The following is a 19,331-nucleotide window of genomic DNA, read 5'->3' as shown; positions in this document are numbered from 1 at the left end:
TCCGTTCCATGGGGCGAATCTTGCATCGTTGTTTGCGAACGGAGGCACGATCGATACACTGACCGGTATGTTGGTGCGAAAATTCGCGTCGCAGCTGTGACAATAATGGAAAATTAACAACCAGCACGGACCTGCGATCATTTTTAACCTACCCAATTTTCTACGTAATTTAACGACTCGTTATACAGTCCTGTTTTTCATTTCAATTATAACAAACTGAAATTTTTTTTTAATGTATTTTAAAGCATCGATCTCGCTACGGTGTACCACAATTTTCCTTCCCCTCGTTAATATTCTATCAAGCGTTTTCATCTCGTAAAATCCTACCTTCCATTAAGGCTTTTTTTGGCATCGTTTCACCGTCATAATTTCCATGCTGTTATCAAAGAAACCAGCCTGTTCAGCGTAATTCACGTAACGAGCGAATGTAAATTCGTTGGTCCCGTGTCGAGCAATAATTAAATCCCTGTTCCATTTCACTGGCGTTCCTCCACGATCGACGCTAATTACCTGCTCTTGATAAAAGTCCGGTGACTTACGATGCTCTTGTAAAAGGTTACACCGTGTAACCTGCTCGGGTCATTTAGAAAATGAACGTGAAACAACGACACGTTTCCACGAATCTAGACTTTCGTGCTGTTCGACGATCAGCCACGCTATCGTATTATTTACGGTCGATTTATCGTCGCGATCAGCCTTGATAGAGACTGACTCTCCTCGTAAATCGTTGTACATAGGTACCGGTGTTGTTTCGTGTAAACGCGTTGCATCGCGCTGCATAAAATCCGGGAAATGCAAACGGCATACCGGTCTCTGGAATGTGCCACGAATGGCTGCGACTTCACGTTCCCTGCATTTTTCCAAGGAAAATTTGAAGACTGAAGAATGTGAAACGACTCGATCAACAGCTACCAGAGAAATTCTTCGGATCTCACAGACATTTATTGCTCTGAGAGGAATAAAATTAGATAAACTAATCACGATCCATCATCTCTATGTTATTAAAATGATTCTTTGATTAGTGTTGGAAAAAATCAAGCTCAAAGGATGGCAACGGTAACATCGGGGTGTCTTTTTCAACGGCTCGACGTTTCGTTTCTTTGGCTCCCATTCAGCAGGGCAATCACGATCGAAAAAAAGAAGAAACAAGGGAACGCGTGAATACGAATCGCTGAGGCGCGTACAAGCTGAATCGGTAGAAACCGTGCGATTCAGATCATCAAAGTAAACTCGCTGGCTTTTACGAACGCGAGCCGTATGAATGCTTCATTCATCCGCACGGAAAACCGTCGGTGAATGGGTGTCTCTCATGGGCGTAGATATCTACGCGCGATACCTGCGGCAGAGCTTAAATGGCCCGTGACTTTCCTCGTTATCTTTTCCTTCTTTTTCTTCCGTTTCGTATTTTTATCGCTACTCGTCGAATTTACCCCCCTTTATTACGATCTGAACGCGACATGCGTCAGAAATGATTTAAAAAAAAAAAGAAAGACTTCATGGGAAATAATGATTCTTGCACTTTGAATAAGACTGATTATTCATTTTACTTTGTTATTAGTTGGAAATTCTTTCTTGCACCTGACAATCAAACACGGAAGGTGGTTTCAGTTCGAAGGTGGTTCGCGAAGGAATAAGAAACGTCGGACCTTCCTTCGATTATTACACAACTTTCCCTGTGATTACGGAAATTGCTTTTCGACTTATAAAAAAGTTCCGATCGAGTCGTAAGCGGAATTTTGTAACGGGACAACGGTTATGTCTTCGCTAGAACTTTTATCGCGATTATCGTTTTATAGCGCGAGACGAATATTAAAACAACTTTGCGTCGCGAATGCATTTTTACAGGGAAAATCCTCCGCAACGTCCAGAACAAATTATCCCGGCCTATTACGCATACACCGTGGCAACGGTACAATGCGCTACGTCCTGTAGGAACTTTGCAAAAGTAATCCCTTTTGTTCCCGCAAAAATGATAGAACGAGCTCATTCCGCTTACGAATACCCTCCACTTTATCCCCGAACGTTATATTTTAGCGCAACGAGAAACTCGTAAATGATAACGCTCTTTGTTTCTTCCATTCACGGCTAGCTACGAGCCATTTATTTCAGCTTTGTACGCCTCCTTTGATGCACGGAATTAAAACAATTTTTTCATTCTCTTTTCGCGACGCGTTTTATAATATTTCATTCTTGAAAGTGATGTCGACGTTTACACTTAATCCGCGATTATAATTCAGGATTTTCGAAGAAAGGGTCATAACTTTTTGTTTCAACTTCAAAGCTTTTAACAATATCGAGAGACTTAACCCTTCGTCACCCTTGTTGTACAACAAATGTGAATTATCCTCCTTTTTATACCTGAGATCAACCCTTCGGTCATTTACCCTATTTTAATCTTCTACCTATACCTTTCACACTTCATGGAAATTTCCGCCTTTTTTGCTCGTTTTTCTCATCGTCAGTAATATAGATTACTAATTGGGTTCATTAACTTAGTTTATTAACCCTGCGAGGGTCAATATTATTCATGACTGTTTGCTATTTACCAAGAGTTTAGAATATCAAGTAGAACAGAGCTACCATAAATTAAAGCATTTCTGACCTCCCACTGGCCTCGTTTGCAATTTCAAATAGAAACAAAAGGAAGAAGAGGAAGGTGGATGCGGCACGCGTGACGGTTGAAAACGAAAGGTGGAAGGCAGACGCGGCACCCCAGAGTAACAAGAACTCACCCTGCTCTGCTTAGTGAGATTGGCGCCCATCAGTCGGCGATTCTTCGTGGCGTCGAGGACGCTCCGACGGGGGGTGCCCTCTCCGCCGGGACATTCCCGTTCCGAGGGTGCAGAGGGATTGACCCCTCCTGCCGTTCCCCAACGGTGCACTCGTGCGGCCACCCTGCCTATCGGGCCCTCTACCAGTCCCCTTAGAAGTCGTAACGTTCCACCCCTGCACGATAGTCCGGCAACACCACCGGCGCAGCTGGCGCTGCTACTAGCACCACCGTTATTTTTACAGTTACCCCCGATACCGTTAGTTCCACTGCCACCGATACCACCACTACCACCACTCTCGACAACACCAATCTCACCCTCCACCTCCTTCTTTTCCAGCCTCGCCACCCTCTCCTCCGCCACCCTCTTTCTTTCTTCTCCTGTCACCTTCGAGCACCGCGACGACACCCCCGAATCCTTTTCTCCGCCACCCTTCCTCGTCTCGCGATATTGTCGGAGCTGTTTCGAAATCGTTGCAGCTGCAACGACGGAACCGGTCGATCGACCAACCCGCGTGCCCTTCGATGCTTGCTTTTGATCTTGCAACAACCTTTCCAGAGACAGACGCTTCTCTTAGTCGCGTTTGAATTTTCAAAGAATTCGATTGAAAATGTTGATACGATTGATCGGTTGGAAGACTTCTGGTAGCGATAATAGTTTGAACGATCGATCGAGGATCCGGCAGATTCGATTGCTCTTAGAAAATACATACAAAAAATATATCACGATCTCGAGGTAGAGGATTTCGAGCTTGATAGAAACGTTACGTTCTAACTAAGGCAACGATCGTCTAAACGAGCTACCGATTAGGATACGAGTTAAGGGTAGAAAGATCTGTCGGATCTATTTATCAGCTGGTCTTCTCGCTCATCTCTTCGCTGGCTCGCGTCGCTCAAACGCATCCGCTGTTCGCCTGTCAACTTCCATTACACGGTTCGCTAGCCGTCATATCCCGAGAGACAGGATCCCCGTCATTCAAATTCACGTTGATCGGACATCGATACTCTCGGTCGCTGCGGCTGACAGCGAGACGGATCTTCACTCCTCCAATTATTCCGATTATTACTCAACCTGCCACTTATCGGAAGGCTTCCCGATCTAATTAGGATCGTTTCGTCGAACAATTAAAAATACCGATTCCCTTTCGTGGTTGATTAAATATTTACAATTTGATTACACAGCGATTAATCGTTGGCGAGGTGGCGTAGGAGGACCAGTCGAGAAAGTCGTGTCACGCGTGAAGAGGGACGTTAATCGGCGTGTGGAAGCGGCTCGAAAAACCGAGCTGACGTCCGCGAAGCGCGCTGCTTGCCGACCGACTGACTGCCTATCGCCGATTAACGTGGCCTCCCTTCGTCCTGCCGTGTGTTCTGACTCACTCCAACCCTTGGGGAGGATTTTCAACGACGCGCCTGCGTAGCCCGCGCGGACGCTTCGCTCCGCTTCGCTCCGCTTCGCTCCGCTTTGACGATTGTTCGCGTTTTTGCGCGCTTCAAAAATGACAGATATATAATACATGCCTTGCTTTGTTTTATTTGCGGATGATTTTCTGTTACTTCGTTAAATTTTTTTTTTAATTAATACAGGTGGAATTGATCGTCTCATCGTATCATTTATGTTAGATATGATTGTTTAAGCAGATTATGATATTAAAATCGAGAAATATAATTACAGAATTTAATGATCAAATCGTTCGCATCATTCTAGATCAGTACGTAGACTCCTTATTCATGGAGGATATCGGTAATTACATAACGACGGACTAAGATCAGATCCTGCTGGAATAGTGGTAATTAAGGCTTGCTAATCTCGTTTACTCCCTTCTAATAAATTCATAACTTCGATTGACCCGTAATATCCCTCACGGTTAATCCGGTTTATGGCTTTTTAAAACCGATCGAGGGTCGCGTTAACGTCCTCCCACCCTGGAAAATCACCCTTATTTTAGAAAATTCGGCTGATCTTGCAGGAAACGCTTGGCGTTCCCGTGATTTATTACGCTCGATCCACGAAAGGAACGAGAGATCACGTTTCGTTGACGGAATATTCGAACGGCGTGACTTTGTGAAAATTTCCCGAAAAACCGTAACACGGTTGCCACGAACCCTGTTTTATATTTATCACGCGAATTTCTTGCTGTCTGCCGCTTTTAATATAAGCCCACGGGGTCAGTGATATTGAGGTTTGGTGACATTTACAAATCGACTACCACCCGATTCCCGTTTTCCACCATGGAATTCTCGCTTTCCAGATTATTGTGGTTGCTGGATCCTTCTACCATGGTACTTCGAAAATTAAATTACACGAGGGAAGTTTCTGAAGCAACGGTTGAAATTCAGAGATTTGTTTCTAGATTGATGTCCCACTCAAAATTAGAAACAAGTGTTTGATGATGAAGGGGTTAGATCTCGTGCAATTTGTAAAAATACTGTAAAAGGTAATAGAGACACTCTCGAAGTAAAGAAATTCTCTGACCCTCAAACATTTTCCGCTAAAAGATACGTAGAAGGTAAATGTATACATTTCCTGGGAAAAACGAATCTCGGCGATCGATATGTCCGTTCTCCATTCCGCAAAGTATATTAACAGGTTGCCAATATCGCGATAGAGGCTGGTAGGATCCACGAAGGGCGACATTGCGAGGCAAACAATTTAATATGCGCTGCCTGCTCTCGTCGAAAGTCCTCGCTAAGGACCCTTCCTTCCCTCGGCATACCTTATCTGTCTTCTGGCAGTCACAAAGCCGAGATCTCTCCGTTTATTGGAAAGCTCTGCTGTCGTGCGATCCCGGCCAGGATGAAAGGCGCTTTGCCCGTCTCTTCTGTTCGCGTATCATCGATACAGAAGTCTCGGCACCGAACCGTCTTCTCTGAATGTTGATGCTCCGCAGGGCAATTCGGCAGAGGCTGGAATTTCCCTGGCATTCCCGTTTCCCTGCGATCCGTTGACTCTCCTTCTCAAGCGAAACAATTAGACGGGATAACAGACGTCGAATCGCGAATGGGACACGGATGAATTTCATCCGACCAACTTGTTTGCTTTATCTTGTTTTCCGTCTGTTTCGCCACTCCGGAATATTATTCTAACGTGTGTAAATTAACTCTGGTCCTGATGTGCATTAACATAAGTATTTGCACGATGAATAAAAAATCATTTATCCGAAGATAAATTTGATATCTTTGATGAAAATGATTTCCATGGTTGTTGAAATGAAACATAAGTCGAGATTTCCGACCCGTGGCACATTCATTCTCCAGCAGTGTATCGCACTTTTTTTATTCTCATCGACTGCGATGCTGCTTTTGAGACCGCGCCACCCTCGAAGGGCCGTTCCAAGGGGCGAATTTTGCGCCTCCCTTGTTCTTCCTTTTTTCGAGCACGTCCAAGAGCGACGGTATAAAAGACAGAACACTCACGGCGAAATTCACTGCTCCCAATCAGTCGTGTTTCATACGTTCCTTGAAAATTCTAAGTCCAAGTGTTTCAGGTTAAAACGTCGCGGAGAGGGTGTATTTTTAAAAATGAAATTTCACGAGGATTATATATTTCTATTCGACTAACGAGTTAACTCGTGTTTCCTGGCACGAAGGTGTTAAAATCACAGAATGGAACAACCGTGGACATCCTAAAACCCGTGTCAAAGTTAAGAGAAAGGAAAAAGGAGAAAGAAGAGAAGGAACCGAGTCGTTTGGTAGGAGGTACACGACGCGCGGGTCGCCGAGAAAAACGGAGAAACGTGACCAGCAGTCGCGGGTAACGTGTTAAGTCACATGCGACTCGTTTCCACGCATAACAATGCAATGGAGAAAGGCAGCGGGAACAATGACGTATGCGCATCATAATGCAACGGTGTGTACGTCTTCATGGCAATTAGCATGCATCCAACGGAGCTTAGGCCACGCAGGGGTTGTCCGAATAATCCCGCGTGATCTACGCACGTTTCCGATACCCATATGCACTGTGCTTATGCCAGTGCTTGCCGCAAACCCCGCGTACACAAGTAGCCCGGTATTACAGATGAAGGGAGAAATAAAGAGGGTGCAACAAAGACAGCCAACCGGGCGGAGCCCTTTGAATAATTTCCCTTTTTTACTCGCAGGGACCGGGCAGGATGGTTTATTTGTTCCCTGCTAAAAATCGATCAACCATATTGCTATAACCACCGTTTAATGCCGGATCCACTTCTGCCTGTCAAGGGATTTATCGCATCGAGCGGGGGTCAATCGCGACCCAGACCTACGTGGCGTATATCGTACAAAGGAATATTTGAAAATTTATAAAATGAAACGAAATTCCTGCTATATCAGTAAAATTAAAATAACGAATTACACATATGAGACTAGAAAATTATAACTCATGTTCCTAGTATTTGCATCGCGTGTGAAATGGAATTGTTTCATTTGAGAAATTTCTGCTATTTCATTGTTCGTAGAAAAAAAATGATGTAATGAAGGAGTTTCCAGGGGTAGATTGATGCATATGCGGGTACGTAATCCCTGATACGGTATGATTTATTTGAAGGGTAAGAGGTTCGCTTAAGCGACGGAATTAGCCTATTAACAGGATCAATATGAACTGATACCTTGTTATCACGTTTGATCGATATATCTGTGTGATTAGGGTGAATACATGAAAGAAAACCTTGCTCCTTTTCCATCCGATTTCGACATAAATATTTCTACAATTAATTGTAGATAACGAGGTGTAGAAAATTGCTAAGGCAGACGGAATAACAGGAAAGGAGATCAAAAGGATGAGAAGCGTATCTTCAAAAACACCTTTACATCCTGAAGAGAGCTTACTTTGCTCAATATGAAAATTACTCGTTCGTGTCGCGGAAAGGAAACATCGCGCGGCTTTTACGACACCGCCCTGCGAAGCGTTGAAGGAGGCACAGTTGGAAAGCGAGTCGAAATCTTGATTTGATATTCCGCGTGGAGGGTTTCCTACTTGCGAGCTTTTACACGGCCAACCTGAGCTCCGCCGCGTCTCGTTGAATACGAACAAGAACGAAGCGCGGGATGATAACGTATCAAGAGCTTTCCAGTGTACCGTATCGTATTTACTGTTCGTGAGAAAGTATGAAAAGACTTTTGCCGACTTGTAAACGGACGACGAGGCAACGACGATCAACGGGACGCAATAAAACAACTTTTCGTCAACGTTACAACCGCTATCTTGTTCGTTTGCATTGTTGTTCGAGAACACGCTCCAACTTGTGAGTTAACAAAGTTTCAACCTGCACGCAAGATACATACAATTTCGTGAATGCATTTCCTGGCTGCGTTCAACCCTTTGATTGTCTACACGTTTGGATAGCTAAGTACATATTGATTTCAAGTGCAATGTCTATAAAACTGTTAGTATTTATTATCTCTTAGCGTTATAGCCCTTGAAAGGACAAGTTATTGACCTTCGAGCGGGGGGGTTCGGTCTCGGGTTACCTTGAACCATAAAAAATAGCGTTTTTTACGATGGAAAGAGAAGAGTCAGAATTGTTATCATTCCGCGGCCACCTGCTACGGAAGCATTTTTCCTGAATAACCGTGTATTCCGCAAACAGGGGCGTGTCTGTTCGTTGGGTCAGTAACGTTGATGCTTTTACTCTTTGTCCCGACCCTAAACAGGGGCTGGATGATGCTTCTCGAATAATTGGTAGGGCAGTAATGACAATCATTTAGGCTTTCCGCGTGGTTATTCGTTTCCGGCCATGCGTGCGACGCAATATTACCTGATGGGAATCTCAAAGAATAGACTAAAAGATCCGGTTCGTTTAATCTACCTTTCGTCCAATTTGATCTATAATAAATTTTAACGAAGAAGCAGTAAAAAATATATATCCTCTTTGTTTGAATTTAATCAACATAAAGTTTCAATCAGAATTAATTGATTACGAATCTGTTACTATAATCTTCATTCCTTCATCTGATAAAATTGAAACGCGCAAAAGGATCCTCTACCCTTTGCTACTTTTGCTAATTACATCAATTTATTACGAATTTCATTCATCCTAAAAATGCCATTACAATTTAATAATGATTTTACCTTTGACATTTCCATCTTCCAGTTCGATCTATGTACATTATCTCGCCATTAAATTAACTTTAATTAATTATTTCAAACCCCTTAAATCAATATAAGGTAAATTTGAGACCAAATCTTGAATGATCCAGTATCCACTATTCGAGGATTAAACTTAGTTATGGAACACCTGTCACGCGTGAGTTTCCGGGAAATTATGGAAAATTTCCCTTAACGAGGACACGTCCCTCGGTGGGTCAGTAACGACACCCCTTTTATTCTTCGGTACAAGCGCCAGGAAACGGTGATGCTTCTCCAAATGATTGGTCGACCAACAAGAGCGAGACGAGCGCATCCCCGTTTCCTCTGAGCCCGTGTGTGCCTGGCCATTAATTAAAGGGGCCCCGTAGTGCACCCTCCCCGATAAAAACCTTTTGGGCGTATAAAGCGTAGGGCGACGATGGTTGTTCCGCGAATGCGGGGGTGCGGCCTCGAGATAGCCGGAATAACGTGGGGTCGAACGGTCCACTGGCGATCTCTGGGTTTTAGTTTAAATTTCGAGGTATAACCCGCATCATTAAGGGCGATTTATTGGCCGAGCCTTCTTTCGAATAGTCGAGCATATCCTTTACCGATCGACGATCAACGTGTCTTCTGATTTTTTGTACAATTAAATTTGTGGAGGAATCGGTGGCAAAGGATTAATACATATTTACATGAATTTTCTACGAGTTACATCCAAACAGTCGACTACAATAGCATCGTTTAATTAATTCTAAGCGAGTTACAATTCGTCGGTGAAAAAGTAACAAAGCAAGTGCACGATTCATCGACAGGTCCTTCTCGATCTGAACGTAGATTTTCGTCGTATCGCCGGTTCGTCGAGCAATTCACGTTCGTTGTCCGCCAGTCGCAACGATTTATCGTTGTCTGGCTTGTTTCCCGAACGGTATCGGCACGAATTGAAATACTAGAAATACTTCGACCATTTAGTTTTTTTTCCCCCGTCGTGCTCGTATGTACATCCAGAATGAAGAGCGAATGGAGAAACGCACGAGCAACGTTGAATTTCGTCGCGGGATTTCCATTTTGACTTTCACCCCTCCGGAAAACTCGGGCAGACTATCGAAAACGTCAAAAGCGTAAAAAAAGTTATCACTGTTATCGTCACGATAGCAGAGTCCTTTCGTCGAAACGGGCTATTATCTCGGTTGTTCGTTCATAAATAACTTTTTCGAGCATTGTTTTATCAATTTTCAAATAGAGAATTAAATATTTTGCAATTCAGATTGTCATGTTTTTCCAGTTCCAAACCAACGAATTTTTTTGTTTGTAATAAAGTTACAAAATATTTTTGACCGAAGCTTTCTATTATTTAAATTTTATTTCAAGCTGAAATTTTCAGAACCAATCAACAGAGACTACTCGATTCAACGGTGGGGTTAAAATTACTTCATTATATCAAGGTCTGTAGATACAAATAATTCAGTAATATCATAATACTGATATCAAACAATGCAATCGATAGTTAATAGGGGTAATTCGTGTTATCTGGTTCATTTAAAGGGGAAAAATAGCAATAATATACAGAGAAGGGGGTATGGATTTTCGCGTGTTAACTCGATTAGCGCGATAATATCGTTCTCTGATATCAGCCGTATTAATTATCTATTTATGAACTTGTAATTCCTAATACCCAATTGCGACATCCAATTCATTCGTAATGACACCAAACACAAAATCTTTAATTACCTGTCATGTTATGTGAAGTGAGAAGAAAATGAAATTAATTCAAGTCCACGAAAATTTCACGTCTTTCCAGACATATGGGGTGTAACGTTGTTCCAAGATACCTCTGTGACAAACCCGAGCAAACATAAATCGCCGTTTAGTCGTACAACGACGTTCATTGTTCCAAACGATGAGCATACTGTGCTGGATTCGATGCAATACGCAGAAACGATGCGGGTCAAAGTGCAAAGTTATGTACCGATCAGCTGCGTCATCGTAAACCGCAACGTGCACTGTTTCATCCCCTAATGTGGGTCAGTCATTAGTCATTACTTAGTCTCTGTACTAGCGATTAGAATGGGTTAGTGGGCTACGATTTAGTGTCCCAAGAGAATTTTCAGCCTCACGTCTCGCCGCTACTAAGCAAACGCGTCTCTGAACCACCACTATTGTTATACGAAAGTTGAGTAACAATAATTTCAACGAAATCATAGTTCTCGAATTTGAATCAGTTCGGATGTCATTTGCAATTAAGATCTCTGCTCGAAATTCGACGCACGACATCTATGATAGAGAAGCCGATCGAGCGGTCAGTAATCCCGTTTGATCGTCGAATTAATTGCTTTCTATGAACCGTTGAATTTTCGTGGGGCAATCAACGATTCGTGAGCACGGATTCGAGGAATCATTGAAACGTGCAACGCATGAAACTCGATCGATCTTGAACGGTCGGTCCTTTGATCAATCCCAGCTGATGGCGTTCGAATCTCGATGATGACTTGAACCGAATACCGATATAGTGCGATTAATTGACATGCAATCACGCGATGACTCGAGGTGTAAGATTGCGTTCTCTGTGATGGAACGTAAATCCAAAGCGTGTAAGATGACAAAGCGGATTCAGACCAATATTCACGATTCTATACCTGGATGATGAATAAACTTCGTTATCCGAACTGTAATTAATTGGTAACTACCGAGCAATTAAAAGTTTATATTTTTTCAACACGATTACAGTTATTATAAACCTCTGTATTAAACAATCTCTCATTCCCTTTGGTTCGTCAACGAACTCACCGCTTCGAAGGGTAGCGTCCAGACGTGGCCGATGAAACAGGACAGCAATTAATGACCGATGACGACAATTGTCGCGGCGCGCGGCTTGCACGAGCACGAATTTCACTCGATTATCAGGAACGCGCGTGCACGCTTCGACCAAAGAGGATTGGTCGAAATCCATTAAAGGGTTTCGCGCCCTTTACGCGCATCCGCGAGCATAACCGGTTCAACCCCTTCGTATACGCGCGACCCTTCCGCGGAAAGCCTCGGTTTCCGCTTTCCCAACCCTTTCCTGTTGCGGTCTCCCGTGTGTTTTTCTTTGTTTGAAGGCTCCATGTCACGATCGACTGAATTTCCTTCGCTTCTCATTTACAAACGGGGAAGATGAATATTTTAGTGGTCGGGTTAATGGGTTAGGATTTAAATGAAGAGCTTCTGTTTGGCGAAGCTTTTGGGTAATTAAAGAATGCCATAATTACTAAAGGGTTTCGAAGAATATTTACATTCCTAAAGTGGAAGAATGAGAGATACTTTTGATAATTTTAATATTTAAATTAACAATTTCAACAATACTACTCAAAGTATAATATCGTTTTTCAACTTTAAACGTAGTTCAAAAAAGAAGTTCAATTTCAAGGAAGCTTCAATGCTAAATTTCTCGAAGCATTCAACACAAAGATTACGTTTCACTTTTTCTTTCAGGGAGAAAACAATTTTCACGTCCGAACAGTACGGAAGTTCGAGAACCACCCCCGGTCCAGGGTAGATTTTTATCGGCGACACGTACAATGTTAAAACTCCGCCGGCGACAAATGAAAGTAAAGTTTATGCAACGATAACGATCGTCCTCTGCTTAAATACGCGTGAATTTCCACGCTTTTCCCGAGTAATCCTTGGAAGCGGTTTTACGACATTTTTACTGTGCCCGCCCGTCTCACCCTCGCCGCAACCCTCGTCACCGGAGATACCTGCTGGGGTTGAAAACGTCGAGAAGAGTACATTTTAAAATTATCAAGCACGGCCACGCGAGTATCCTCGTGGACGATTAAAAACCTTAACGTTTATCGCGTCGCACGAGGGAAGCGTCTCCGCTTTGCTGGAAAGTAATTCAACCGCGCGAACTTGGATAGATCAAAGATTTACAGAAAATAAGAAACTCGTTTTACATGTTCGTTGGGATACTCGTGCATTCGACAAGTGAAACGAAATAAATTACTCGAGATACAATATTTTATAACAATACAGGCATATTTATGTAAAAATAATTTAGAATTTTTAAACGAACCGTTAAAATTAAAAAAAAAATAATCAATCACTTAATAACATTATAAAGTAATTGCAAACAATCGTCAGGCTCAACCTTTTCTCGAGGAAAGAAATAACATCGTAAGTCAGTGTAAAACGAAGAAAAGCAGAATACAATTTCATGAAACGACATTTTACGATCCCTGTTCTATCGCAGCTTCCAACCCCATAAAGCTACCTCTCTAATCGATTCTTACAACCGGTCGGGTAATGATTGATAACAAAAAATCGGCCGAGAAGAAATACAATCTTCTCGACGATGCCAGACGTTACTCGAGGGTTCTGCGTTTCTCGTCCCCGATTGTTTTTCATCGTATTAATGATCGATACAGCAACGAGACATGGTTCGACGTCGTCGAGGCGATATCCTACCTTTAGAATGTTTGCGACGTCGCGGCGCCATGGAATCCGGAGGGTAGTGTCCCTTCTTACTTTCGTCCTTTCGACTTTCTCTCTCTTTCTCTGCCCTCCCTTTCAGCCCTTTTCTTCCCCGTCTATAGCCATCCTTCATCCCCGACGCCTTTGAATTTACTTCTGTCGCCTCGAGGACTAGCCGTGTATTGATATATCGTTGTCCTGATTCATATTACATACAGCCTGGATCATCGATTGGACACGAACACGCATTCTAATAAATTTCATTCTCTACATTTAAAACATAGGAGAAACAATAATTTTCAATTTACAATCAAATTGCTTAGTCTTCGAAGGTGTAATAAAGATACCACGTAAAAGAGCGATTATTATTTATGCAGATTTGTATCATGCGCACCGTTAACATCGATTCATCGAAGATCCACCCTTACGATCCATCGTTGGGACAACAAAGAACAGACTCGCCCCTCGCGAACGCACCCCTCTCTAGCGTAATCCTTTCAAAACAGATCCCGAACGCGCGCGGCTGATGGAAATTATACGACGCGCACGTACCGTCCTTAAAATTTGAATTTCAACGTGGGAACGTTGTTCTGTTAGGTTCATTGGTCGTCGCAGGCTTCTCGTAAGCTAGTTACTTTCATTTGTTCCCGTAAAACAGAACGATGCACTTTATGTAAAAAAAAGTATTAAAATTGATCATTAAATGATACAAATTTTATTTCGAATTTTGTATCTTGTTATAGTTAAATTTGTCCATTATTATTCGAGTTTGTCTCGTTTTTAACCCTACTCTTTAATACTGTCTCGTTTAATATTTTAAAAAGTATTAAAATTGATCGTTAAATGTTACAAATTTTATTTCGAATTGTATACCTTGTTATCATTAAATTTTTCCATTATTATTCGAGTCTGTCCCTCGGTTCTGTATTCACGCAGCTTTGAGAACGACGGGGGGCGTGACGGTAAGAAGGGGTGAACGAAACAGGGGAGATGGTAACAAATTACCTTGACGGTTGATAAAACCGCGATAGAAATTGAACGAAGGAAATGACAACGAGAGGCCAAGAGAGAAAGTGAGCTAATTTAATAGAAGAGTGTGTCAAGGAACGCGACAAAATAGAATTTTCACCTTCGTTCCTGCGATTATTACGGCTTAATCGCGTTATTGTCAGCCACAATGTACATTTGCAATACAATAAGTAATTCGCTATGAAGATTCAAAGGGCCAGACGGCGAATTGTTAAAATATGCATGGAATAATTATCCTAAATAGTGAGGAGACCGTCTCACGGTATAATTACTTCTATCTTCACGGACAGGTAAATAATAATTAGTAAGATACTCCGTCCGACAGACCTCGACGCTTTCATGCTAAAAAGATTTCACACTGAAATTCATCAGTTTTTGATTAACCTCTTTTTGATGCTTCGAATCGTGAGAACAACAAAAATCAGCGAACTCGAAAAAAGAATATATTTCGCCATTTGCTTCATTTTCCTCGCGGTCTATCATTTTTCATCGCGAAAGCAAGGCCGACTCGGTGCGTGTAACGTCGCGGTAAGGTCATCAATAAGGCTTCCCCGTGTCTCACATAAATATCCGTGGATTAACATATATCGACCTAGCCTTCAACAGCGCAGTTAAAATTCAAGATATCAGGATCTTGCGCTTTCTCATGTAAATCTTTCTTCGATGCACGTTTGTTCTCGTCCGACGAATTAACATTCTTTTTCAACCACGTGGAATATTCCTGTTCTTTACTTATTCGCGTTGGAATTTTCTGACGAGTTAGAGTAAAGATAATCACAGATGTAATAAAATATATTCCATGTTACTAGTGTAATAAAGCTATTCAGAATTTTCTTATAAATATTCCGCTAGTTCCTACCACGATCGCAACCCTCTGCCAAATTTGCATAAACATCAGCTGGTACACGGGGTCGCAGGGCGGCGTTGTGTTACTTTTCAAATAATTACATCGTGCACAGGATCACCCTATCAAATGAAACGTCGTCGGGTATCCCGGGGGTGTACCGGACACTCGCGAAATGTTAATTTTCACGCGGAACCGAGCAGCGGAGTCGCGTCTGAATTCGTCGCGGTCTAATTAACACGAGCCCCCTTGAATTCCCGAAAGTAACGTCTTTCCAATGAAACGTTTCCTGCTGACCAATCACGAGTTCCTCACCGACGGGACCATGAAACTCGTCGGCAAAACGAAACATTTCGACGGAGAGAAACTCCTGAGGGCTTCCCTCGTATCTCTCTTTTCGAATATCAAGCGAGGAGAAAAAATGAGTTTCGTTTGACCGGCACCGAGCATCGCGACGTCTCTCGACGTCTCCTCGACGCTCGACGAGGCCGCGGAAATATTCACGCGCGATAAAAACAGAGGCAATTTGCCAAAACGTCGGCTTGATGGTTGTTCGCGTTGCAGACACGAGGGTAACGATGTGCACGCGGCTCGAGGGCAGCCTCCACAGACAGGCAAGAACCGAAGAAAGAGGGGTGAAACGGTGAGCAGGGAGGGGGTGAGACAGAAAGGAGGGTCGTAAGGAGGAGACCAGGAACGAAGAATATCTTCTTGCAAAGTGGGATGTAAATTGCTCGCACGTACATTAGTCATCATCACTCGTAGCCCTCTCACCTCAACTTTGTTGCTTTCCAGTGGTTGCCTTTCTATTTCCTCACCCTTTTTACATTTTCTCTTATTATTATACACTAGTGGAATTAATTTTGGAGTAAATGTTTCATATTTGTGCAGTAAATGTATATTCTGATATGCTAAATTATGCCAAATATGATTTGGTTTGTAAATGTTTTAAAATTTTTATTCAAAAAGATCTAAACTGTGTTGTTATTTTTGTTTTTGCGCCTGGCAACACGAAACGACGCATGATGTGAAATAGCCAATCACAGGATGAAAGGATATCTAATGAAATATCAATTTTTTTCCTTAAATTGTAATTTTTATTGTATAATAAAAGTATGACTGTAAATGGTCTTTTTACTGATTTTTTTATATAAGCAACGCTCTAAAATTAGAAAACAATGATTAGAAATAAATGATTATATATTAAATAATTTGAATAAATGCGAAATTTAAGTAAAAATTTAAGTGTCCAGAAATAATTCCACTAGTGTAAGTGTCTGATTCTCGATGTCAATTAAGAGATTCAAATTTTTCAATAACATTGAAAATTCAACTTTTGATATTCAATAGTTGAAACGTCTGCATATCAGAAAGCTTCAGGATGGAAAACTCTCTTATTGCCGTGTTCAATAGACTAGATATCACGGTGAGGATATACGTCTATATTTTTAAGGAGCTCCCTGTCGAGTGCCATATACACGTGTGATTTTATCCAATTCCCCTTATATTTGCTTTCTATTCAACGTTCCGTTCCTTCTTTTTATTCCCCATCGAACGTCTCGTCAATTCAACATTTTATTCTTCCGCCTTTCCTTTCCACACGCTCTATTGTTGTTGCAATGTTTATTCATTTTTCAAATAACAAACGATAAGTTAAATCACACTACCGAGAATTTTCTTGGAAATTATATGTAAAATTTTCTTTGAAAATTCTTGCAACCCTTGCGTTCAATAACTCTCTAATTAAGCAACGTTTCTGTCGGGTTCCTTTGATCGTACGAATTCGTCGCGATAATACGGAGCGACAACAATAAAAATTTCTTTAGAAATTCCGATCATTCAGAGATTGTTGTTTGCGTTCCTATCGCGTTCTCCGTTGACACGCTCATTTCCGGTTCCAAGTTCCACGTCTCCGTGAACTTCAATTCCCTCCGTACACGGCCTTTCCGTCTCTATCGGTCAAAGTCGTCTATCGACGTCCGTTTCTCCGGCTCTCTTATTTTCTCTCGCTTCCGTTTACTTTCCGCGACTTCCGCGACCCTTCTTTTTACTCGTTGCCTTCGTTCCTCTGACTTAATGCGAAATAAATTCGAACGGGAGGAAATTGCTCGCCAGTTGCATACAGCTCGAGTTTTAAATAACATACTACTCTCTTTTTTTTTTATAGCTTGCAAATCTTTGATCGAGGGTTTTCCGAGTGGAAGATCAGGAAATTACATTTCCAGGATTTATCATTATAAAATCGTAGGACAAAAATATGAAAAGCGAAGTTCGTTCTTAAATTTGTTTGACCACTCAGTCAGCCCCAGCTGTTTCGTATAACAGAATGAAAATTCTTTTCAACATCGGCCCACGGCAATTAGTTACCAAGGGTTTAATTAATCGCCGGCGATATTAATAATTTTCCACAACGTCGAAGGCTATCCCGATCTAACCTTGCAGGTTGCAAACAAAATGTTAATTAACCACGTCTGGGGTTGCGCCGTACACTCGGCGAAAAATCTCTTCATTATAAGTTTGGCAAGATTTTAACAGCGCTCAGCAGGCGACCTAAGTAAAGGGGCCAGCTGGATGAACTCCTTCGTTTCAAACTTGCTATTCGAGAGAACGATGTTGTTACCCTTAATCACTTCTTCCTGTCGACTTCTTCTTTAAAATCGCATAAATCGATCGAATCGTTCGGTAATACTTTCAATTACTTTTCTTCTCCCTTTGGAAACTTTAAGGTCTTGGCCACTTTAATTAACTCCGCGTTAAATTCAAATCTTTTCTTCTAACCGAACCCGAATGGTAATGAATTAAGATGCAGAATTTTTCAACCCTTTCAAATTCTTATTACGACCGCCTTTAATAAAATTCAATGGAATTAATTAAGAATTATTTAACTATTTTTCTAATTATAACTTTCGTAATAATTGCAAAACTTTAATCCCGGCTAATGAAAGTGACAAATTACCGCTCGTACGAATTTGCGAGCTTACGTGGAATTTAGCGGGGATATCAACTAGCGGAGCTTCAGAATTTTCAGCTAAAGCTCGTTCTAATTAAATCGACATTTGTTTACTTTCCCACATCCCTTCGTACGGTTTCGCGCAGTATTTAAATCAAACCACATCCGTTCGCTCGACGTCCAATCTACAACGCCCACCCGTGCTCTAAAATAGTTATTCATTAAGCCGAGCCGCGCCAACAATAACGTGTTCAATTAAATATTCAAACAATCCACCAGTATGCGCAATCAGAATCCGTCGCTTGTACTTTCGTTTTCATGTAACAAAGAGAAAATTAAAAACCAAAATCAGTCCAATTTTTATTTTCACAAGGAATTATGTTCATCTAATGAGCACCGACGAGAAACGAGGGCAAAATGAAAAGGAAATGCTTGCGTGAATAACGAACCGAGTAATTAAGCTTCAAAAAAATTGGTTAATTAAAAGACTCGTGTGCGCGAAGACAAGATTCTTTCCATCCGCGTGGTTTCGCATATAATTGAAGGAGGCGTGGGTGGATCGGTAAATCTCGCTTTTTCCACGCCGGATCCATGAAGTTTCTCGTCGTGTTCCGGTGGAAAGGAGAGGAGGTGAGAGTCAGGTTGTACGATGATTACGTTTCTCGATATCAGAGATTTATTATGGCGCGTAGGAACCGCAACGAAACCACACGTTTCCGCTCAATTATTATTCCGACTATCACCGAGATCGCCATCTTTACATGTTTACACCGGTGGTGGAAATAAATTTAAAAAATGTGAAATAATAAATTTTCAAAATAAGCTTTCGAACCACGACACAAAAGAATTTTTAAAAGAAAGGGAATGCATATAGGCGACGATATTTTGGTGCGAACCTCTATCACCTCTATCTTCATATTCCTCTGCTCGTAAATTTCCCAAGATTCGTGGTCGCTTTCCTCTTGAAGAGCGGTTTCACGAGGGGGCAGAAGCCTCAACGCGACGAGGGTTAAAGTTTTTCGAAGAGCAGCCTGACGTAAAATTTTAATCCACCCCCGGCGATGGCGCACCCCATCAGCTTTAGCTCGAACCCTCGACACGCTGGCCAAAAAGTTGCAGAACGGCAAACAAAGAATATTAGCGCGATTATCGAGAGTACCGTGGTTCCCGAGCCGTTGTTATTTCGTTTATGAAGGGGAATACTTTGCTACGATACCATCCACGAGTTAACGAGCCGGAGGAA

General features: G+C 42.0%; 1 protein-coding gene across 12 annotated transcripts in view; it reads right to left on the bottom strand.

Annotated features, from left to right (window-relative positions):
- Nucleotides 1–19,331, bottom strand: part of LOC117605661 (uncharacterized) — a 215,059-nt gene that overhangs the window by 28,437 nt on the left and 167,291 nt on the right. The window contains exon 1 of one of the 12 annotated variants that reach the window (XM_034327238.2): nucleotides 2,733–4,110. The exons of the other annotated variants lie outside the window; for them this stretch is intronic. Within the exon in view, the coding sequence (XP_034183129.2) occupies nucleotides 2,733–2,762 (30 nt within the window). The 5' untranslated portion in view covers nucleotides 2,763–4,110. Of the gene's footprint in view, nucleotides 1–2,732; nucleotides 4,111–19,331 lie in introns of those variants that run through there. 12 annotated transcript variants of the gene reach the window in all.

Source organism: Osmia lignaria, chromosome 14, assembly GCF_051020975.1.
Source record: "Osmia lignaria lignaria isolate PbOS001 chromosome 14, iyOsmLign1, whole genome shotgun sequence".
Lineage (NCBI taxonomy): Eukaryota > Metazoa > Arthropoda > Insecta > Hymenoptera > Megachilidae > Osmia > Osmia lignaria.
Note: the sequence above shows the minus strand (reverse complement) of the source record. Positions and strands in the feature narration are given on the sequence as shown.